Source organism: Oculina patagonica, chromosome 11, assembly GCF_052425735.1.
Source record: "Oculina patagonica isolate OP01 chromosome 11, crgOcupat, whole genome shotgun sequence".
Taxonomy (NCBI): Eukaryota; Metazoa; Cnidaria; class Anthozoa; order Scleractinia; family Oculinidae; genus Oculina; species Oculina patagonica.
The window spans coordinates 12,413,401-12,437,390 of NC_135768.1; the positions used below are offsets into that span (position 1 = coordinate 12,413,401).

Here is a 23,990-nt window from a genome sequence, read left to right on the forward strand (position 1 = left end):
TCAAAGTTTTCATTTTGAAGTCAATTGTTTCAATCGATAGCTTTACCGATCTTGTGAAAAATTCCATTCAAGTTCGCACCAAAACTGTACATTGCCAATGTTTTGCTGAAGTCTTGAGAAGTGTCTTACTAACCAAAACTAAAATATTTTCAAAACATGTTGTGCAAACATTCTACGCTTTGTGACATGCGACTTTGACAGCCAACTGTGCAGTTCTTGCTAAATAAAAAATAGTTTTAAAGTGGAGTCCGGCTCAAAAAATGTACCAGCAGAACACACGGCTATTTGTAGAAAGCAGCAGTAGTTTGCGACAAAAACATTGCGTGACATGAATGACGTTATCTTTTTTATTTATACAAATAGCTTTATTAGTACTTCCTCTTAGCCTTTTTTCTCTGTCCTCCCGCCGCAGCAAAGAAGGGGGCCTGATTGCAGGTTAGCCCAAAAGTCGAACGAGTGTACCTGCAACGATTTGCTGACAAAACTAAAATGAAACCGATTTCAATATTCGTGACCCGTTGCGGTTTTGCAGCAGGCCCAGGCTATCCCCTTCGTTTTTGGCCGACAGGAGACTATCGACCATGACGATCAAAGGGTAAAACATGAATCGGCCGTGCCCGATTAATAAGTAACTTTTTAAATCAGAATCCCGCCTCAGCGAATTTATTGAGCCCGAGATTTCATAGTTGTGGTTGCTAACATGACGTATCTGATGACGACAAGTTGACTTTTTTCTGATTGGAAGATAAACCTTGGAGACTTTTCGACTGCTTTGATGAACGGATAACATGATGTTTCCCGCCAGTGGCGAACGTTGTAACAGATTTGTGTTTCTAATGTCCTCAGTTTCAGGGGTTCTCCTTGTGTGTGCTCACAGTGGTCACAGCTTGGTACCCATGGACAAACATGGCCTCAGTGATCCCTACTGCGTTATATATCAAAACAGTAGACAGGTAACTTAATTATGTTACTGCTTCCCGGGGCGGAGCCTTCCCTCGGGTTCCAAGCTTTTACCCTTTTATATACAATTTTGACATAAAGGTAACTCTTTCATATACCTTCGATAAAGAATGGTAGCGCTTTCAAATACCTACAGAAGGAATACTGCGTCTATTTTCTAAAGTTTTCACTTAAATAACCCCTTATAATACTAATAGATGAGCCAACCATTCGGTGGCTCTGTTCTTACGATATAAAGATCCTTCTTAAAAGGGTCTTTCAAGATATTTCAAAACACCGCAAAGACAGTTTCCTACCATTATCTATACTCCAACACGTTAAATCCTTTCCTTTTATATACCTCCAGCCTAAAGAGCGGTTCGAACCAGGGAACTTCAGATTTTCGAATGACACCATTTAGTGCGACAGGGCTAAAGGTACGGCTTTCACATTATTACCACGCCACAAACATAAGACTTTGGTGGTTTGTTCATTTTAGGCCAAGCGCGGGGAAACCGTGAAAGGAACTCTTAGTCCTGTATGGGACACCATGGTGGAGATACCTGTTGCGGATTTTACACAGGTTTGTAATTAAATGAATTCGCCATTTCGGGGACCTACAATCGCTGATAAGTAAGGCTGGCACACCCACCCTCGGGCCCAAACGATGTTGTGTAGCGAAGTGCGTCCGAACCGGCTTGTGTAGTGCGTTTCAGATCCTATACAACATTTACTGGTTAAAGCGGGAGGGGGACTCTATGGAGACGTCAGTGTGCCAGCAATTTTTTTAGTAATATTTTGTTAAGAATAGTGCGCGCTGCGCAGTGAAAACTTAACATGTAGATTCGGGGGTGGAAGCGGAATCATTGAACTTTGGATATTCATGATAGATAGATAGATAGATAGATAGATACTTTATTAACGTGAAATAATCTTAGCTTTACGGCTAGTTTACAGTTATTTCACGAAATTAAAAACTAAAATCTAAATTAATTAAAATATATACAATATAAAAATGCTAGCTACTATAGATAATATAATTAACATGATTAAAAATATAAAAAATTAAAACACCCTTGATTGATTAATATCGCTATAAAAAGTCCTAAAAAAAATAAAAACTTACAATTTAAAACGTTAAATTTCGAATGTTACGTATAAAATCTTTGGTGCCAGCTAGGCAGCGTATGTTCTCAGGAAGTCCGTTCCATTGCTTAGCGGCGTAATAACTGAAACGTTTGAGTCCGTATTTGGTACTATTTGCCTTAGGTAATGTCAAGACATTTGCACCTCGCAAATTGTAACTGCTCCTTCTCACATTTATGAGACGACCAATTTTTACAGGGGCTCTGCCCTGAAAACAGCTGTTTATGGTAATTAACATGTCCTGTATCCTACGGGTTTCTAAAGTGTTGTTAAGACCTATCCACTCTAACAAAGTCTGATATGATGTAGAATTATCTTTATAAATTAATCTAAGTGCACGCTCGTTAACTTTTTCTAGCTTGTTAGCGTTTCTGGTCCCGCAGTGGTGCCAGACTTGGCTGCAATAAGTAAAATAAGGGAAAATAAAGGCGCGGTAGAGTGCTTCTTTGAATGATTCCTGTCTTTTTTTACCTCGATGGTTCATGATTAATTTATAAATTTTATTCGATATTCATGATTCATTTTTTCATTGTTTTCATCCATTTTTCAAAATATTTATTACCAGTTTCTGTTGTTTCCGCCGTACAGGGTGGTTGCGCATTCTCTATAGTTTTTTTTTTTTTTTTTTTTTAATAGTTTATTGAAAACAAAAAAAGAAAAAAAAAAACAGCTACATACATGTACAATGTGTCTGAGCTTTAAAAACAATACGGTACTTGCGCATTCTCTATAGTGTTTGTGCCGGTTCCCTGCTAGCAAAGTCTACTTTTCCAAATACTCTGCTAGCACGAATTATGCCGCAAAACCGATGTAAAATATTTTCTTTGATTTCTGTCGTCAATTGTTTCTAAAATATTCACTGTTGTTAAACCATAAAAAGTCGATGTTTTTGAACTGTTACTTTGCATAATAATTTATTTTTTTCCCGTAATACATTTATTTCTTTTGACACCTTTTATAGAGTTGTTTATATCATCAAAAACTTATTTTATTGTTGATTACGGTACCATTTATATTTTTTGTGTATGAAAGAAATTGAATGCAATTATGTTGAATGTTATCTTTAAAAGCTAGTATATGTACATGTACTGAGAGTCAACCGTTCTTGTTAAATACTAACTGGAAAACAGCCTTGTATCGACTTTTTGAACAACACGGTAATTTCATAAAATTTGGCATTAGCAGAATTGTTTCTAGACAACCAACACAATCAACCATTGTTACAAAAAAACCTGTTTGCTTATTAAGAGAGTTTTACAATAATATACTGTAAAACGCAGTTAATGTTTTTTCCCACCCTCCCAGCCCATTTTGTGGGAGACTTCTTGTTTTTGTTACAATAAATTTGGGACACTTCCCCCTTTTGCGGTTCTCGGTTAAGTCTTGGTAGCGTTATCTTTGCCTGCCAATACTCTTGTCCGATCCAGCACTAGCTTATGGTGCTGGGGAGATAAGTGAGGCTTTTGAAGGGCACACGATATGTATCGACCTGCCAATACTCTTGTTCTGCCTGTCAGCGTAGTCCTGGGGAGACAAGTGAGGCTTTAAAAGGTCACGCAATTTTAGTCGCTTGTCACGCCAACCACAGGGTATGTGTCCCCCATTACGCCAAACTTTGTGTTGTGTGTTTTGATTTATTACATAAGATATTTTGATGCGGAACAGAGACATTAAAGATTAAATAGATCTTGACCTTTTTGACCTAAGATTGGTCAACCTCGGATTCCTTCCTGGAATAACATTTTTTTGTGACCTTAGGATGTTTTAACACTTGTATTTGGCGATATTTTTTTCTAGTAAAGAAGCCTTGACCTTATGTTCTCACGTTCTGCATGTGACAAGAACCTTGTAGCTATTGTCAGTAGCTATTGTACATTTTTATTTGAACAAACCAAGTAAGCAAATACTCTTTTGAATTCGGCTTGTACAGGCAGCTGTTAATTGACACAATGCTCCAACTCGTAAACAACTTAAATATTAATATATGGAAAGGGCCGGACTGCAGATACCGAATAACACACCCCTTCTTATTCGAGTTTAGTTGTACAGTTATTGTTTGAACTGTATGCAAACAAGAATCTTCATTTTCAGCTTTTACTGTACATTCCTATTACTTGCAATTGATTTTGTAATCGAAAGATGATATTTGTAATTTTTATATTGCTCACGCTGCTTTGTTTTGACCAGATCTCGTACGGACGATAGTTTTTTGTATTTTCCCAGACGACTTTATCGTTTGTTGTCCTGGACAAAGATACAAATGCCATTAAAATGATTAAAGATGAAAGAGGCGACTTCATGGGATCATGTAACCTTTCTTTGACTGAGGTGAGTTTGAAGACAAGAAGTAAAATGAGGGCATTGGGGACCTTTAGATCGGAGTACGAGTGCGAGATCGGGTACGAGTACGACTCGAATTTCAATCCAATTACGTTCTCAGAGCCCTTACTTCTTCCTGTTGCTGATCATGTTCAGTTGAAGAGCAGAAGGATAAGCTTAGCACTTATAAGTTTGAAAAGTCGTAATCACGTACTCGTACTCCGGTCTGAAGGTCCCTATTTACTCAGAATTTCCACAAAGGAGACGCATTTTGTCTTCGACATTTCTGTTTGCTTGCATGTATGTATGTATGTATGTATGTATGTATGTATGTATGTATGTATGTATGTATGTATGTATGTATGTATGTATGTATGTATGTATGTATGTATGTATGTATGTATGTATGTATGTATGTGGGCCTCGATCTCATGTGGGAAGACAATAGAAAGCAATTAATTGCGTCACAACAACGTCAACAATGACATTGAGCCGCAAAGACAGCCGATACCGCTAGGCTCTAAACAATTTTTGTGATCGACGTTAACCAGTGGTCCCGCGGTTGTCCTGTGAACGCGCAAGCGAAAGTCTTTCCATGTGTCGTTCTATGTATCTTGGTATGTGGCATGTTGGCTAATTAATGACATCACAGTTTCATCGCGGGAGACCCTGGGAACGAGGTTGATTCGATCTAACGATCTTCTTCGGTTTGCGTTTTCGAGTTTACCCCGTGAGTTGTGCTGAAAACTAAACGTTTCGGCAGTGCTCCCTTCAGCAGTAGTATAAAAAAATTGCTGTTGTGCCTCGTGAGCTTTTGGATTGAGATTGTTTCACTGATAGTTTCAAGTGATGTTGGACGCGTGCTTTATGTTGCGCGCGTGGTCGTTTCAAATTTGTATGACGATATAAGCAATCGCGTAACTCGGTTTACGTTTGCTAACCTTGTCTTGGGTACCTATCTTGGGTCGAACGCACTTCCCTAATCTCTGATTATTACTGATTCTCCATGCGAAGCTGAAAATCGACGACAGTGTCTCTTCTTCTGATTACTAGATGGTTTAGTCATTTGCTAACGTTTTAATTCGTTTTACACTTTTTTTTCGACGTTTCTAGATATCTCCCGTACTTTTCAAAAAAAACCTCGACCTGCTGTATAAGGTGAAGGGTTCGGGTATGTTGAAAGCCGGCAAGCTCTGCGTGTCCGCCATTTTTAGGCCCGTTCCATCAGTCGCAAAGTCGGGTAAGTGCCCATGTCAAGCAAGCAAAAAGCTTCTTTCTTCTTTACAATCTCATATTACGAAACCTGAGTTTTTCTAGCAATAACCATTGTCATAAACCTGTAAATAGTCAAATTAGGCATATTATTAGTGTTGAGGATAGTGCGATCACTAGATAACGTCAAACCCGCAAAGGATACAGACGACAAAAAACATTACCCAACCCAGGTACGCCAGCACCAAGCATGTGGTTTAACAAAAGTCTCGGGTACCTGGTTGACCGAATTGTTTCCTTCTTTTATCTGTTGAATGCAAGTGCGTGATGTTGCCAGCGTGTTTTATTAATTTCCTTATTTCAATATATATCTATTTTATTTTCTGTCCTAGAAATAAAAGAAAGCGGTCAAGGACTTCCAGAGGGCGAGCCTCCAGGACCAGTAAGTTGGAAGCGACTGTATTGTTTGAATTTTTAAGTTATACAATGTCACGCGTGACGGTTGTAACGCATTACTGTTTGTTAAAAATCTTCAGAAAGATGCTAAGACTGAGGTACAGACACTAGAGGCATTACTAAGAGCAGGTATTCCATGTCAATTACAGCATTTTCTAATACATTAAACGAGAAGTTGGAATTCAAACAAGCGAGTTTTTAAAAACTGCTGTGCTGTAAGTCAATGTTTAGAAAGTAACCGAATGTTGCCTAGTGACGTCATCGGCCTGTTTATAACGTACGTGTAAAATTTTCCTCCAATCAGGTTTCAGTCTTGGCAGTCACGGCTAAGCCAAGTGCTGATTGATATTTTAATTGATTTGTTAGCGAATGTTTAAAAAAACAGAAGGGAGCGAAATAATCGCGTTCAAATATGAAAATCTTGGTATTAGATAAGGGAGCAACACTGATTTTGGAAGAACTGAATAATTGACTAGCAAATCGCTAAGCTAAATTACAGAGATCGTCCCTGTTTCGTCGGAAATGATAAGACAAGAATCAAATAATAACTTTTTGTGAGATCAAATCACTTATGACGTAACAAACCTCTAATTTCTCTAATTAATAAGATCTGAACTACATTTCGCCTAGCCGCGAACCGAATAGAGACGCCAATGGGTAAATATTGCTTTTCTCTTACTTCAATGTTAATTCTCGATGGATCTATTACTAATGGATACTTATTTTCATACAGACTTCGAATTTTACCTGTACTAGAATTGATCATCGTGACAATAAACGAAACTGAACTACAGTCTATTTGAAGCCTTGGTGAAACACACGACTGGGCAAAACATTCGAAGTCCATTCGAAGTCCATTCGAAGTCCAAAAGCTTCGAACTGATTTGATGGCACCACACGCCAAAGACGAGTGAAACACCTCGAACAGAAGATGGCATCAAACGCCAATGACCCGAGATGTACGGCACGAATTGAAGCCAGAACCGATCTTCTAAGACAGAGAAGAAAACTGCGACAATCAATTTTAGCCAGAAAAGATGATGAAACAGTGGAACGTCTCCTGAGACAACTAGCAGACCACTGGGGAACATCTGAGGACATACATTATGAAAATGCGACTCATCCCACGGATGAAGAATTTGATTTACTAGAGAATGGAAAGGAGAAGTTGGACAAACTTATAATTGAAGCATTGACTGATGCGCGCAACTACATAGATGAGAAGACAATGCCGAACAAGAACGCGCGCGCGATTGAACACCAAGATCTATTGATTCTGCTTGAAAAGGAACGCTCCACGAATTCGATTTGCGGGATTCATAAAAATGGTTATTATACAGAGGTTACCGCATCGCATACCAGACATGCAGCTCTATCAGATGAAATGAAATATGAGAAGGTTGGAAACATCCACTTAGAAAATATTAAAAGCTTGCATGGTCAGAAACAATGCGAAAAGGAAGACTCAAAAAACTCCGAAAAATATTTACAAGAAATTCCTAAGTACGATAATGCAAGAGAAGTTACAGAAAAAGTAATTGCCACAGAAAGAAACAAACAAGAAATGTCTTTAATTCCAATGGAAAATGAGAAAGAGAAGATTATCCCGAAGAATACACTAGTAGAAACTGACAAACAGCCTAAAGAGAAAATGAAAGAGATATTGCTTTTACCACAAGAGAAAGATGAAATAAAATACAACAATATCATGAAAGGATGTGCACAAGAAGACAGCTTTATGAGGAAAGATGGATCATTCAACGATACATTCAGTAAAGGTTCAAGATCTGAAATCACGAAGAAAACCTCAAAGAGCATGAGCATGAGAGTCCATCGAACTAAACGCATCACGGGATTCAAGAGGAAGATTCCAACAATATTCAAAGAATGTATGGTATTCAGATTCATGGGAAAATGGACGCGAAGAAAACGAAACAGGGTAACAATGATGTACAGTGATGAAACGCCGAGAACAAAACGAGGTCGTCCACCAGAATAAAAACGAACTGCTTAAACAAAAGGGAAACTTTAACTCCTCAGATTATTAAAACAATTAGGAACAGTATGACAATAGGTTGAATATGGTATTTACTATTAGAACCTTTTTTCTGGCATACATTTCAAATTGCATATTTACGAGACAAAACTGAAGCATTACACACTTTCGAGGCGAGGCGGAGTGTTTCGTCGGAAATGATAAGACGAGAATCAAATAATAACTTTTTGTGAGATCAAATCACTTATGACGTAACAAACCTCTAATTTCTCTAATTAATAAGATCTGAACTACATTTCGCCTAGCCGCGAACCGAATAGAGACACCAATGGGTAAATATTGCTTTTCTCTTACTTCAATGAAAATTCTCGATGGATCTATTACTAATGGATACTTATTTTCATACAGACTTCGAATTTTACCTGTACTAGAATTGATCATCGTGACAATAAACGAAACTGAACTACAGTCTATTTGAAGCCTTGGTGAAACACGCGACTGGGCGAAACAGCCCCTAACCCCCCAAAATGACAAAACATTTTTTCTGATCTCTTTTTCTTGCCATTCTCCTACCATTAAATAGAATTGAGCTCTTTTTCTTTCTTTCTTTTGCAGAACGAGGAACTGTTGAGATAAATATTTACCAAGGACGCAATCTGGTGGCGAAAGATGTCAATGGTACGTACAGTTTTTTCACTTTTTTCCGTAACCAAATTTGGAATCAGCCAATCTATCTATTGACGTGTTTTATTTTAAGTGAAAACGAAACGTTCACCAGTAAGAAAATTATTCCATGGCTGCATACATTTGGCTCCATTATGATGCGAAAGATGCTGTAACAACGTCGCATGGAGAATTGGTTCAGTATGTTTTTTAATGCTTTTTTGTAATGACTACCATTTATTGCGGGCCCACGAGTGGCCCGCAAACCCTTATCTTGACAGTGACCAGCGGATTAATAATAATAATAATAATAATAATAATAATAATAATAATAATAATAAGACTTTATTTAACGAGGGTGACATAGTTTACTGGTGGCCCAGTAGTTTACAATATGGCCCTCCCTAATTAATTACATATTACATACTTAATACTACAGATTACATACTACAGTTTACGTACCACGCGTGCGTGACACGTTTATTATACGGCAGCTCAGAACCGGAAGTTGAAAATTTGTTCTTCTACTATTAAAGAACGATCAGAATGCAAAAAAAGTGTCAATCAGAACAACGCGTTCCGTGCCCTAACCGGAAGTTAACAATTTGTTCTTCCAGATCCACTAAGAATGATAAGAATGCAATCAGGGTTAGTTTATCGCGTGAAATCGAAGCCTTTGGCACAAAGGTTACCCATTGCCTCAATGTTTACGAAAGCAACCCGTTAAAACAGAGGATATTTTGTCGAATTTTGGTTGAATTGAAGCAAACGTTTCCTCCTGGTTCCCGCTCGAGTACCCGCTCGAGTACCTCCACTTCCCATGGCCCAAAACCTCTCGTTCCATGCCCCTTACAAGGCATATATAACTTTTGCAGTCTATCTAGGCCCGCACTTTCTAACCTGTGGTTACCACTAGTAATGAAGCTAAAACCACACCACCCCGATCGGAACTGTACTCGAAGGAAACCCATGAAATGTATAAAAAACGGGCGGGAAAGGACACGAGCCACATGGCAATTGGTTATGGTTTGCACCTAGTTGGCTGTACGGGCATCTGTCTTCCCTTTGATTGGTTAAACAAATTGCAATTAAACGATTAACGCTGAAATTGCAGTCAGGAATATTCATAACACAAATATTTGCCTGTCACTGACTATTATCAAACGTTTTAAACAACGTTTGTTTGAAACTCTTATAAAGACGTTTCGGCCGAGAATCTTCGGCCTTCCTCGGTTTTGAAAAAAAGCCAACGGCTTACAACGGTTACATTATGCGCGTGCGAGAGTGTCTCACAGAACACGCGTGACATGGCGAAAGCGCACGATCGCTGAGCGAGACTTTAAATGTCACACTAGCGACTTGTAAATGTCGGGAATGTCAATATGTTCAATGGCACAACACGCGAATGAATTCAACCACAACATGGATTTCGACCAGGCAACCATCGTGGATAGGGTGACGGACTACTACAAGAGGCTCTTCCTTGAGGCATGGCATTCTCTAAGGGACCAGAACGCGGGAAATGAACATATTGACATTCCTGACATTTACAAGTCGCTAGTGTGACATTTCGCGCAGCGATCGCGCGCTTTCACCATGTCACGCGTGTTCTGTGAGACACTCTCGCACGCGCATAATGTAACCGTTGTAAGCCGTTGGCTTTTTTCAAAACCGAGGAAGGCCGAAGATTCTCGGCCGAAACGTCTTTATAAGAGTTTCAAACAAACGTTGTTTAAAACGTTTGATAATAGTCAGTGACAGACAAATATTTGTGTTAAACCAATCACTTTGCTTAACACGCTTAACACGCCGTTTATTGCGAGGACAGACAAACAGAAAATAATAATTGTCAGGTGTTACTTGATCCAATTTTTTTCAGGTAAAAGTGATCCGTTTGTTACAGTAAAGGAAGGCAGCGAAGGGCGAGAGAAATTTAGAACAAGAACCATCATGAACACACTCGACCCAGTGTGGAAAGAGACGGCTATTGTGGCCATGCCTGACGTGAATGGATTGCTGCTATTGGTAAGAAGAAGCGAGTTTTGTTGATACGTAGAAGCCCGTCGTTTATATCCTTCCCAATCTTCCACGTTATTAACTATTCTTGGCAAACCATTATTTTAAGATTTCTTTGTATTTTAAAATAAAAAAAATTGGATTACACATATATCAACTAGAAATAGTTGACACTAGTTGCCCCCGGTGTTTCATTTTCTGTTTGGGATGTTTATGAAGAAAACACTCCCTGGCGGCTTGTGTTTTCTAATGGTTTCTAGCATTTTCTTCATCAAGATGGAAAGAGGACATACGTTTTAGTTAAAGTCAAGTGAATAAACAAAACAATGCGAAATTATGAAAGAACTCGGAAAGATTAATGATAACGCAAATTTAATTACAAGAACGCGACGGTTGTAGCGAAAACTAAGACCCCCGAAAGTTAAGACCTAAGACCTAAGACCCGAAAACCGACGAAGACCCGAAAACAAAGACCCCAAAACTAAGACCCCCTTATTTTATTAGTGTTTTATTAGTTTTTGATCACAGATCGGTTATGTTCCCGAACTTAGTGCCTATAAGCACGGTGTTCACTTTTGTTTGATTCTCGTTTCTCAGATTAATCCTTAAAATTAATTATATTGATTCCTTCGTTGACCCGAAAACTAAAACCCGAAAACGAAGACCCAAAAACGAAGACCCCCATATTTATTTTATTTATTTTTGCCTTTCAGTTTGTTTGTCATTCTTACAAACCCCTGCCCCACCTCTCCTTCATTCCGATAACGCCAACTAAGTGCCTAAGTAATTATCCTTTCCTTGTTTGAGTGTGGGTCTTAAGTTGTAGGATTATGATGTCTTTCCGCCGCCTGGACGTTCGCAAAAACGAAAACAAATACCCGAAAGATCCATTATCTTTTTTTTTCTTTCTTGGGGTGTGACATACTTCTGTCAGGAAAAACAGAGAGTTTGTTAAGTCTGTACAGTAGATCTGATCTTATTTACCAGGATTCGGACAATCTAAAACGGGCCATAAACGATAAAACAATCGCCGCCATGCTAGCTTGTTTTCCTAGCAAGACTTGTAATCAAAATCCCACTCAAAGACGAAGGAATTAATATAATTAATTTTTGAAATCAATAACAAACGAGAATCAAACAGAAGTGAGCACCGTGCTTATAGGTAAAAGGGCAAAAATTAATAAAATAAGGGGGTCTTCGTTTTCGGGTCTTAGGTCTTAACTTTTCGGGGGTCTTAGTTTTCGCTACAACCAGAACGGGACATCATTTTGTCATGTTTTGCTGTGATGAGTGATCTCAGCTAGACTCAATCTAGACTTTTATAGACAAAGTCCTTCGACTTTATTAATTTGACACGCTGGGACGAAGGTCGACCTCCCGAGACTTGCGTCGCTCGTTTTCGCGACTTCGTCGATCACTGGCCACTGGGCCGCTTTGCGGACTCGAACTCGCTTCACTCTATATATACGCGCAAGCTACAATGAATGCCTCCTCTGGGCGAAAGCCCTGCGGGGGTAACAACTGGCAAAACTCTCGTGTTAATTGTTTATCAAGAACAATAAAGCATTTTTTGAACAAATGATTTACACGAAAATTCTTGCGTGATCATTGGTCGAGAGCTATGGTCGATTAAACAAATCGACCACATTTTTCCATGGTCTACACTCTTATAGACCATGAAATGACGTCGGAAAATGTTCAAAACACAAGTGGAACCACGAGCCAATAGGTCTATACTCTCATCGACCATAACTTTGGACCAATCAGCGCGCGAGAATTCTCTCGGTTATGGTATAAAAGAGTATGGTCCATGAGAATGAGTGCGTAACTGAAACGCAACTCAAATGGAGTTTCCAAAAACTTAAGAAACGGTGGGAGTTTTTCAGAAAAACGGAATCCATAGAGTTGTGAAAAGTCAATTGGTACATTTTTGTGAAATATCTGTCGAACATTCCGGCTTAACGAAGGAAAAAATTGATCTTTTTGCGCTGTCACGCGCGCGCGTTTTCGCCGGAACAGTTTGAATGCTATTGTAAAAATTCAATATAGACCACCTTTTTCATGGTCAACCCTCTATTATTAAAAACTAGCAATGGTATATTGCAATTCCTGCGTTTTGACTGGTTAACAAGCAATGGTATATGAGCTCATATATCATTGACCACAAATTTGGTAGCCGAAACGCGTCAACGAAAACAGCTGGGGAGCTCAAATATTGCAATTCTTTGGGCGTTTTCAATAAACCAATTTTTCCACTCGCGCTTGTTGGATATGAGATCGTTATAGCCAACGAGGCGCGTTCTACCATCTCATATCCAACGCGCGCTCGTGGAATAATTGTTAAATAGACCATTCAAATGATTTTAAAGTTTTATCAGTGTCAACCACTAACTTTAAACAAAAAGATTTTACTTACTTTTAGCGCTAGTTTTTAAATTAATTCAAATGTAAATAGTTTTATAAGTTTAAATATTTTTAACTTTTACTAATTTTGAAATCAAATGCAAATGTAAATAGCCCAATTAATTGTAAATATTTTTAACTTTTAATACTTTTAATTTACACGACCCCACAAGCTGTAAGCTTTTATCCAAATCGTGTTTTTAAATAAAGGCAACTACTACTACTACTACTACTACTACTACTACTACTACTACTACTACTACTACTACTACTACTACGCCATAAAATGTACGAAACTGCAGTCAAACTACTCGCCTGCGGTTCGTAGTTCCGCATGAGTTTTGAACATTTTTAAAGTCATTTCTTTGGCCTATAAGAGTGTAGACCATGGAAAAATGGAGAAATGTTATATTTATTCCGATCAGATGGCCGTAGCGTCGAAACTCGTTGAAAATACAGACCAGTTTAAATTACTTTACGGGCCATCTAGTCGACGGTCGATAGGCCCCTTACGAACATCACTGAACATTTTACTTATTCCCTATCAGTTGTTATAGGCTCAAGTAGAATGTCCTGGAAACCTTCATATATACAGAATGTGAATTATCTTTATTTCCTTCTTTACAGGAAGTCTGGGATAAAGATCCACTGACACAAGAGAGAATGGGACAAATAGGCTTCACAACGGAGAAACTCAAAGACTTAGGAATGGTAAGAAAAACTGATCACCATCGTCTTTGCATCCGTGTAAAATGGCCCCTTCCCCTTCCGCACTTCCATCCTTCCCTTTCCCCACCTCCCAAAAAAAATGTTTAGGTCTTTTAAAAACACGGGGTTTTTTTACCACATCGCCTGTTTTACGCCTCTTGTTTTTTTGTCTCATCTGTAAAATTTACACAGGCTCCCCATGAGAAGGGCTGGTATAGACTCCGAGGTGTGAAGAGTGGAGAACTGCAGCTGGCATTCAAGTACACTGCCCCACAAGTAAGGAAGAATGTGTTACAAGTAACGGAAACATCACGTAATATAACGAAAAGTGCTTGGTCACCCTTGTCCCCATGTCACGAACCTGCATCCATGTCTTTTTGAGCCATTGTTCGTTCTTGTCAGCAGAAGCGATTGAGACATCCTAAAGCCCAAACCCAATTGATCATGTCTGTCCACGAAAACCAAGGAAACCTGGAATATATAAACAATAACATCCATTTGGCGAGAAGACATGCACATATTTTTGAAACGGAAAAAAAAATAGTGACTATTTGTTAATGTAATTAGTGCAAAATGTCAGGGTAGGCACGTGACCCCAGTGCAGCAATGCAGGCACTTGATTGGAGGATTGTTTGACAATAATAACTATCTAATAATAACTTTCTCAAACTCATCAATAATTCATTAAGTTAACTCACGAGATGTATACCACATCACGTGCATGCATTTGGAAACCCAATGAAAAACAGTATACCAATCTCCAGTGAGAGTGGTACACACCTAATTGAAGAAAGGTTGACCCTGTGAAAAGCATTAACCGTGAACGATAAGACCGAATTGCATTCTGGGAAGGCAGCATTGGTGCGCTGAGAAATATTCCATTTACTGATAATCAAGATATTTTCTTCTTTTGGGGCCTAAAGAGCATGATTTATGCAACATGTCTTATCATCATGTTTATTCTGTCACAGATGGGGATGATTTTTTTCTGATTTCCCAGTAAACATTTGGGTCGCATCGTTTATGGTTTACGCTTCTCACGGGTCAACGTTTCTTCAATCAGGTATATACCACTAAAAGCATGCACATCGACAACTTGCACAAAATCAATGAATATTTATTAGTCCAAACAGTCGAACCTCGATTATCCGGACTCATTGGCACAAGGCTAAATAGTCCGGATAATCGAAAGTATGAATATTTATGAGCCAAAAAACCCAGGGCATCTGACAGGATGCAGTGGTGCGGATCCGCATATATAGTTCGCTAACTTCTGCATCAAGTCTTCCGCATCTTCGGCGCATTTTGCCACATTAAACAGAAAAAAAAAGAAAAGTTGCTTCATAATAGCGTTAAATTATCTGTTAACCATCCTCGCAAACAAAAATTCCGAAGACACAGATCATTTTGAGGCAGTTTTTCTCCGAAAAAGGCGACGAAAACACGCCAATTCGTTGGCAAACAATTTTGAACCTCCAGGCGTTCCATGTGTCTTTTCGTGATGGGCCTGGTGACTAGACGTGGTGCTATTAAACATGCGGTGTTGACCGATAGAAGTAAGCAAAGACAGAAAGCAAATTTATTTGTGTGAATGTTTTTATGGCTAATGGAAACTGAATAATGAAGTTGCCTGTCGAAGTATTAAATGTTGTTCGATTGGAAACTACACATCAGAGGTTTTCCAATGTTTCTTGACAGGTAAACCGCCTTGAAATAACGTTTAAATCGTCGTAGAACTTTAGTCTTGAATGTGACTAATAAATATTCATGAAAAAATTGGGACCAGAGAAGGAAGTCCGGGGGCGCTTTCCATTCGACCGAAAATTCCGGAAATTTCGGAACAAGGACGAATGGTACAGAAATTTGCTCGGAAAGTTTCCAGAAAATCCGGAAAGTGTTGACTTTCCGAAATGCGAACCATTCAACCGAAAACCCCAGAAATTCCAGAAGCAAAATCAAATGGAACTGAAAGTTCCCGAAAATTGTTTTCGAAAATTTGGGTCTACCTTGCGAGGTTGTCCTCTTTTCCGGAAATTTTGAAAAAAAAACTACCATTTTACACTCAGCCTGAGTTCCTTCGGCAGAAAATTTAGCGATTTGTGCAGCTGAAAGTAGGTACATGTGTTAAGGAAGCATTCTTGAAACTCCAAATAAAAAATTTTGGTGAACTTGGTTGTTTTTCGTTGTTGTTTTGCAGGCGGCAGCAAAGAAATGTACAAATATGTAATAATTTTGACCAATTGCAGCGAAAATTGCATAATTGTCCAAGTAGGTGGTACAGATCATTGTAAATTGGCAAATTTACGACCTAATTTGATATTCCAGCTAGTTCAAAAGAGCAACGGGCGTACCGATCGCACTCAAATTAGGCCAGACTATAGTTCAAAGACTGTTCTTTCGAGGACCGGGATCTCCGATGAAAGCGAGTCGAGGAAATTTGATTTTTCGACTACATTCCAGAGGCGCTACCGGATTCTTCGATGTCGAAGTTGCACGCCTTGTGTAAATATTTGTATCCAGTACACGAGTCGAAAACTCCTAGAACTGCTCTCGCGCGCTACAAATCGCCAAGAAAACGGCATAAAAACAAACCTTAACAATGCGAAAATATTTCTACTTCATTTTATTAGAAATACGAGTCGTAAAAGCCGATTTTAGAAAGAGAAATTTAAATATTCATATGGGCATGCTGTGACCTCACAAACATAGCATGGTAAGCCTGTGTTTAAACATTTCAAGGATACTACAGTCGAACCTCGATTATCCGGACCTCGATTATTCGGGGCGCTTTCCATTCGACCAAAAATTCTGGTTTGAGTTTCCGGAAAATTCCAGTGGCAAATGGAACAGCATTTTCCAACTTTTCCGGTTGACTGCACGGAAGGCAAAACAAAACTTGCATATGGTCAGGTAGTGCGTCTAATATGGAAATTTCTACGGTGTATTAAAGTAATGCACGGTTGCCGGTTTCCTGTACATATAACTCGATATTTTTGCAAATAAAAAGCATTCCGAGCACTGAAAATAAACGCCATGAATGACATCGTGGCTACAAATACAGGGACCTTTCAAAAGGCACACTACAAGCAACGAAAACGTCGCCAACCCAAAAAGTTTAATGAGCAAAACAATGGCGTAGCCTGCACGCGCGTTATACATATCCCCTCTCCTTGAAAGTCAACGTGTTTCACTGTAAAAGTCCTCTGTTGTACCCCGAAGAAATACTGCTCGGAAATCACGACGGCGAAGCCGAAGACAATGTGAACTGGGAAATTTATGTGTACTCGCTATAACGTGAATTTTGTTGAGTAAACTATCGAATTTGAGTGTAACATTTTTTTTATATAATTAAAAAATAAGAAGTCAAGGTGCAAATTACATTTCCAGTTCACGTTGTCTTCGGCTTCGCCGTCGTGATTTCCGAGCAATATTTCTTTGGGGTACACCAGAGGACGTTTGGAGTGAAACACGTTCTGCTTTCTGGGGAGAGCATGGGTAGTAATTTTGACCATTTTCAGCAAATATTGCATAAATTGTCCAAGTAGGTGGTACAGATCATTGTAAATTGGCAAATTTACGACCTAATTTGATATTCCAGCTAGTTCAAAAGAGCAATGGGGCGATCGCACTCAAATTAGGCCAGACTATAGTTCAAAGACTGTTCTTTCAAGGACCGGGATCTCCGATGAAAGCGAGTCGAGGAAATTTGATTTTTCGGCTACATTCCAGAGGCGCTACCGGATTCTTCGATGTCGAAGTTGCACGCCTTGTGTAAATATTTGTATTCAGTACACGAGTCGAAAACTTAAACTCCTAGAACTGCTCTCGCGCGCTACAAATCGCCAAGAAAACGGCATAAAAACAAACCTTAACAATGCGAAAATATTTCTACTTCATTTTATTAGAAATACGAGTCGTAAAAGCCGATTTTAGAAAGCTTAAATATTTACAATAGCAATTAGTGAAGAAATTTAAATATTCATATGGGCATGCTGTGACCTCACAAACATAGCATGGTAAGCCTGTGGTTTTTAACAATTCAACTCATGAAATCGTAAATAGTGCTAACAACAATTCGTTGAATACAGATAGCGTCAGATACTAAATACTATTACATAAATTGTTTTTGGTGGATATAACACTTCGTTCCTTTTTGCTCTACTTCAGACAAATAAATTTGCTTTGCCAACAATTCAGAGACTGAGAGTCGAACGCTTCGAAACCTAATGCAAATTGTAATCTCTAAACGGGCCTCCTGAAAGAATGGAAATTTTTCTCCACCCGAGTTCCTCTAAGGTGCGGGATTGCAGAAAAACAGCTCAAGCTCATTTGCATCTCATTAAATAACAAAAGAATGACAAAACAGCACATTTGTTATATGCCTCGTTCTTTCATCCACTGAATTAATTTTCCGCAATCCCGCACCTCACTCCTGATTCTTCGCAATCGCTAGACTTGCACCAAGTCGCCCTCTGTTGGCGAGCGAAGCGAGCCGAAAAGCGTCGCGAAGCGACGCGCCGTGAGTCGCGAAGCGACGACCGCGAGTGACGAACCGCGCGTCGAAGGACTTTGAGAAAGTCTACGCAATCGCGTACTTACTGAAAAGGGTAAAAATTTGACACTGCATAATTTTTTATTGTTTCATTTGACAAAACATGTCACTGCATAATTTCCTATTGTTGCATTTGAGAAACGTCTGCTTGTTTAAAAGTGAGAAGTTATTTCCAAAACTCGAGCTCGTGTTTCATCGGGGTATCCAAACACCTCGCAACAATAAAAGCACTCGGCCTACGACCTCGTGCTTTCATTTGTTTCTTGGTGTTTGGATACCCCGATGAAACACTCGCTCTCGTTTTGGAAATGGTAGCTAATAGTACGTCTAAACTTGTCAAACTATCACTCAACAATCTATGATCCAGCTAAAACACATTTACGTCATTTACGTTAAATCAAATAAATCAATAACTTGTAAATAAGCTCAATGTAATGATAATGCACTAACAAATCCATTTAACAACGTAATAGGTAGATGACGCCACCAATAACAACAAAGGGAACATTGAATCCCGAGCGCATGGAGGTTTGTTTTTTTCCTAAAACTATTTCACTTCTACGTTGCTAAATGCAACACACTCACTATTTATCACGTCAACGTATATCTACGTGTAACCTTTACTAGTTAACCATTGCGTATGATGATATATTTTTAAATCAAATTTTAAGAGTCGTTTTTTTCATTTCATCATAGCTTTGGCCCTGACGAAAACTTGCTCTACTGGTTGAATACAACGTTACTCTTAATTTTGCTGTTGTGCACGCCTTGCAGTTAATTTGGTATACAGTCGACTCCCGATAACTCGAACCCTCGCTAACTCGAACCTCGCGCTAACTCGAACCAAAATCGATTTCCCCTGGATTTCCGTTATACATTTACTGTAATTTTACCCTCGGTAACTCGAACCCTCGATAACTCGAATCTCCCGCTAACTCGAACCAGTTTTCGTTTCCCTTCAGGCCATTTTCTATATAATTTTACCCTCGATAACTCGAACCATGTCTGGCAATACGTGACAAGTCAAAACAAACAGTGTACTGTAGTCCAAAACGTTGAATTTATTTTGAAATAAAATCGTCACGAGTCAGAGCCGTCCCCAAAACGCCCCTCAAAACACGAAATGTGCTACGCCCTTGACGTGCTGCAGGTTTTCAGTTTGTTTGTGGAGGACGTTGATACCGATTCTTTCAATTCAACCTTTGAAAACGTTTAAGGATTATCGCCAGAACGAATTAACTGACTTTTCTCGAAGAATTAAATCGTATAAACTCTGCAGCAGTAGCCTATAGATCCGGGTACAGAGTTGTTCTCTTTGAAACCATCAACATTAAAAGCTGATTCTCTTTGTTTTACTTTGCGTTACGTTCTGATTTATACAGTGACTTAGAAATATATTGTTGCTTAATCTTTTGGCTTCTCTATACTCTGATTAAACTTGTTTTCAATGTACACTGGTACATTGTATGAATAGGAAATCAGTAAACATAATTTTTTCCTTATTTCCGGTCATTTGTTTTCAACTCTCAATAACTCGAACTCCCGATAACTCGAACCATTTTCAATTTCCCTTGAAGGTTCGAGTTATCGGGAGTCGACTGTAGTTTATAATTCAAATAACGTCTGGTGCGTGCATTTCTCACAAACAACATATCCGGCAACAAAAAAAGTCAAGCGGGTTGATTCTGCGTTATTTTTGGTCCTCTGCATCCAAAAATATTAGACCCCAAGACTCACAGCCCTAGTGGTAACTTGGAACGTCACGCAACAGAAGCGTTACGTGACTCGCGATCCAACAAACTAAGGGCCCGTTTGAGAATAATCGGAAAAATGCGAGTTAGAGTTCGTTTCGCTGCTCTTCCTATTCCGGAACACTTGGATTTCCATTCAGCCTATCATGATTCTGCTGCCAGGAGCAGATCCAGAATAGCCGGAATATAGTCCGGAAAATATTCTTATTCCAGAATATTCCCAAACGAACGCTCCCTAACACAGCTCATGTCAGACCAGAACCGAGTCAGCAAAATAATATAGAACCAGAAACCCATAAGGGTTGAAACGTGTTACTCCCAATGATTCGCATTGTACAAAGCGTTTGCACATTCGCTTACACTAAGTACCATATTTTGAAAATCACGAAATACAATAAAACCAATAAAAATTACTGGATTAATGGATTAAATTCACAGCGCACGCTAGCTCGCGCTCGATGGCGTAATCTTGTTTTTGAACAAGCTTGGTTGAATTAAGTTAAATTTGGTTAAATTTTCCTGTTTCATCTTCATGAAGAAGTCTGGAGAACTTCGCTTCGATACACTTAATGAATTTCTTTGGTTTCTGTAAGAAATTTACGGCGTTTACGTCGAAATTCAAGCAACTTACTGCAAACCCAAAAATTATGTTGCGTGTGTCATTACGTGTATAATGCATTCGCGTACAAATTCTTCGTGTTTCCAAATATGGAACTTGGCAAAATGAATATTCAAACGCTGTGCGCGCGCGTTACACGTTTCAACCCTTATGGGTTGATGATAGAACTGGGAGCTCTCATTCTTAGGTTTATTTCTCTCTCCTCTCAGTGTCCTCTTAAGAGGAAATTTTAACTTTCGTTTCTAATCTCAATTCTTGCAGAGAAAACCTCAATTGAGTCAGCAGGTGCAGTTTCATTAAGCGCCAATGGCTCCCTACCACCGTCTGTGGACGCGCTTCATACTTCACCTCTAAAAACCAGTGGAGAGGTCCTGAAAGATAACCGGAGTATTGCATCCAGGACTGGTACAACACAAGCAACAAGGAAAGACCAGAGTGGAGAAGAGGAGAGCGGGGAAGTGTTTACACCAAGTGTGCCCTCTGATTCATTTTCAAAGGCGAAAACAGGAAGGGAGTACGAGCTGAAAGCCTGGCCCAGGAAAAGTGGACGATTTAAATCTGTTGTTGACACAGTTCGTTCGCTTCGCTCTCGAACGGTACACAGTGCTCCCGCATCTTTTTCTGGCGCAGAAAATACCTCAGGGCCTGAAGAGAGCACTGGGCAGGGAAGTCAAGTGGAGGGAAGAGATAAACCTAGGAACACTTCAAGTGCTTCAAAAGTGAATTCCATCCGTAAGAAGTTCTCCTTTCTAAAGGATCGTCGACAACGTAGCGTTAGCGAAAGCCATTTAGGCGTGCTGTACTCGTCACAAGATGACGTGGATGGAATGGCGACAAATGGAAGCAAAAATCGCGCTATGAAAAAACTTATGCGGCGAAGCAGCGAGAATTTAACTGGCTCAACGACACTAATTGGAAGAAAAAGCTCTGAAAAAAGCTTTCATTCTTTACCAAACAGTCCTATCACTGCTACCTCAAGTAAGGATCGTTTTAAGTCCTTTGTTGGTCAGAGAAACTCGCGAAGCACTGCTTCTTATAGCTCAAATTCCGGGGGATCAAGTACTGCTCAAGAAAAATGTCCAGCTTGCGACTTTAATGTCCTAATTCTAAGTGAATGCTCGGATTGCGAAGCATCGCAGCAGGACGGCCAAAGTTCTACATTTAGAGAAAGACTTATACTTTAAAATGATGAAGTATTGTGAAATTGTCGATAAAAAACGGTGAAGTTTTCTTCACTGAGCTCCACAGGTGTCACAGTGATATGTGTATCCCCGTGATATGTGTATCCCCGCACACATATCACTAGTGATATGTGTATCCCCGGCAATATGGCGGCCAGTGATATGTGCATCCCCCACCCCCCACCCCTCTTATACCTTAAAAGTTTTATTCTATGTTCTTATCACAGTATTCTTAATTTAAGGGGAGGATTTTTGTTTACAAAATGCAGAATTAAAAAATGGCTTATTTTGCGTGTAATAATCATGCTGTAATCGAGGGTGAAATTGCGAACTGAAATATTTTTTTCGTTCGCCAAGTGTAAGTGGCAAACTTGTTTTTCAGCTTTGCTTGTAAATTCAAAGCTAGCGGATCAAAAAGACCTCAAAATGAATTGACGAATGTTTGCAAATAAGGCGTAAATATCTTTCAATGCAGATTTATTATGTAAGCATGTATCTTTCCATTTGCCAATATCTCAAAGTACAGTCTTGATTCGGCACGCGAATTCTTTGCCTTGCAATATATCGACTGACTGGATTTTCCCTCCTCTCTCGTAAAATTCCTGTGTTGGCTGAAGGTTATTGGGAAACAGGTCATAGCAGACCGATACCACACAGCACTCGGCTAGTGGAAACTCTATCCATATACAACCAGCTGTACAACTGTTATTACTTCATCGGATACAGTCAACTGATTGCGCGCCTAAACTGGCGTGACGGCATCGTTCTAAAATTTTCTTCTGTTGCTGCAGTCGTGACGAATTTAGCTGACCACCTCGTTAGACAACAGATTAATATTGCTCGTCAATACACTCCTGGAGTTTATTTTTCATTAAACTAAAAACTTCATCAATCGCCAGCGTGTAAATTATTCAACCTTCAGTGTTTTGTGTATCCCTACCGGGGATACACATATCACTAGTGATATGTATGCGGGGATACACATATCACGGGGATACACATATCACTGTGACCGCAAAGACAACATATATTGCGTGACACCAAGGTTTGGAACGAAATGGCGAACAATGAAAACGAGCTTTATGAGTATAACTTAATTAAACGTGTATATATCGCATTTTGAGAGTAAATATCATCTACATAAAATCTACTTAGCGTAATTGTTAAGGTCATTTTACCAAAGAAATATGTATAACCTGAATGTTGCGTGACCTTGATTTCAGTGACACATGTTCCTGATCAGTTATGCCTACAATCTGCCTTGCGCTAGATTTTCCTTTTTCATTCTCTTTGAATAAAAAATGAATGTGTTGTTGGTCTACGGGAGTGCTTTAGTGACGACTGACGAAAGCATTAAGTGGCTCCGTAGTAATTCCAGGCGCTCTCCGGTCCATGGCAAACTTCGCATAACTTTTTGGGCTTCAACGCGATGGCTATGCGTTTTTAAGAAAACTTCGCGGCTTATCATCATTATCAAAATGATTTAAGTCGATTTTACAGAAGAAAAAAATTTCAACTTAATTGGCATTTAACTGGGACCCACTTTTTGGACAAAATCGCATCCAGAAAAAAGATTTTGCTGATATATTAAAGGACCCTAGTCAGCCACACCTTTGTTTTTGTTTACATACGAGAATTTCGGTATTATATTTTACCCGGAGTTTTCTAAATGAAAGAACTCACTGTGAAACTGTTAAAGGTAATTAAACAGACCTCCAGTAACACAACTTACAGCAATGCAATAATATTTCGCTTTACCCTACAGTTTTCATAATTTCGATGCCATCGAAAATGGCGAAGGCTGACTAGGTCCTTGCATCGCCTTTTATTTTTTTCTCAAGCATCTCAGCTGTCCAGAATCCTCAATCCTTGAACCTGATTGGCTAATTGCACGCGCTCAAGCGGTTCCGATTTTCCCATCCGGACCCCGCGTACGGACCGCTCACGGCGCGAAATCTTTTTGCAGCTTCGGTCTAACGAACACATGAAAGTTTTGCTCTCCAAAATCGAAACAGCTGTTCACTAACCG

General features: G+C 39.3%; 2 protein-coding genes across 3 annotated transcripts in view; both read left to right on the forward strand.

Annotated features, from left to right (window-relative positions):
- The window catches only part of LOC144630316 (uncharacterized), a 63,883-nt gene extending 40,460 nt beyond the window's left edge, over nt 1–23,423 (forward strand). The window contains exons 11-23 of the mRNA XM_078488663.1: nt 847–953; nt 1,439–1,522; nt 4,309–4,413; nt 5,518–5,644; nt 6,009–6,058; nt 6,153–6,201; nt 8,684–8,746; nt 10,611–10,756; nt 13,778–13,861; nt 14,051–14,134; nt 18,884–18,938; nt 21,042–22,030; nt 22,982–23,423. Of these exons, the coding sequence (XP_078344789.1) occupies nt 847–953; nt 1,439–1,522; nt 4,309–4,413; nt 5,518–5,644; nt 6,009–6,058; nt 6,153–6,201; nt 8,684–8,746; nt 10,611–10,756; nt 13,778–13,861; nt 14,051–14,134; nt 18,884–18,938; nt 21,042–21,964 (1,877 nt within the window). The 3' untranslated portion in view covers nt 21,965–22,030; nt 22,982–23,423. The remainder of the gene's footprint in view (nt 1–846; nt 954–1,438; nt 1,523–4,308; nt 4,414–5,517; nt 5,645–6,008; nt 6,059–6,152; nt 6,202–8,683; nt 8,747–10,610; nt 10,757–13,777; nt 13,862–14,050; nt 14,135–18,883; nt 18,939–21,041; nt 22,031–22,981) is intronic.
- Nucleotides 6,507–8,598, forward strand: LOC144630389 (uncharacterized). Of its 2 annotated transcripts, none has more exons than XM_078488755.1 (2): nt 6,507–6,729; nt 6,806–8,598. In XM_078488755.1, the coding sequence occupies exon 2, from the start codon at nt 7,004–7,006 to the stop codon at nt 8,069–8,071; it is 1,068 nt and encodes a 355-aa protein (XP_078344881.1). In that variant the 5' UTR covers nt 6,507–6,729; nt 6,806–7,003; the 3' UTR covers nt 8,072–8,598. The 2 variants fall into 2 exon arrangements, 1 of the variants encoding a protein (XP_078344881.1); XR_013566509.1 differs by having other exon boundaries at nt 6,523–8,400; nt 8,477–8,597.
- Nucleotides 23,424–23,990: the final 567 nt, after the last annotated feature.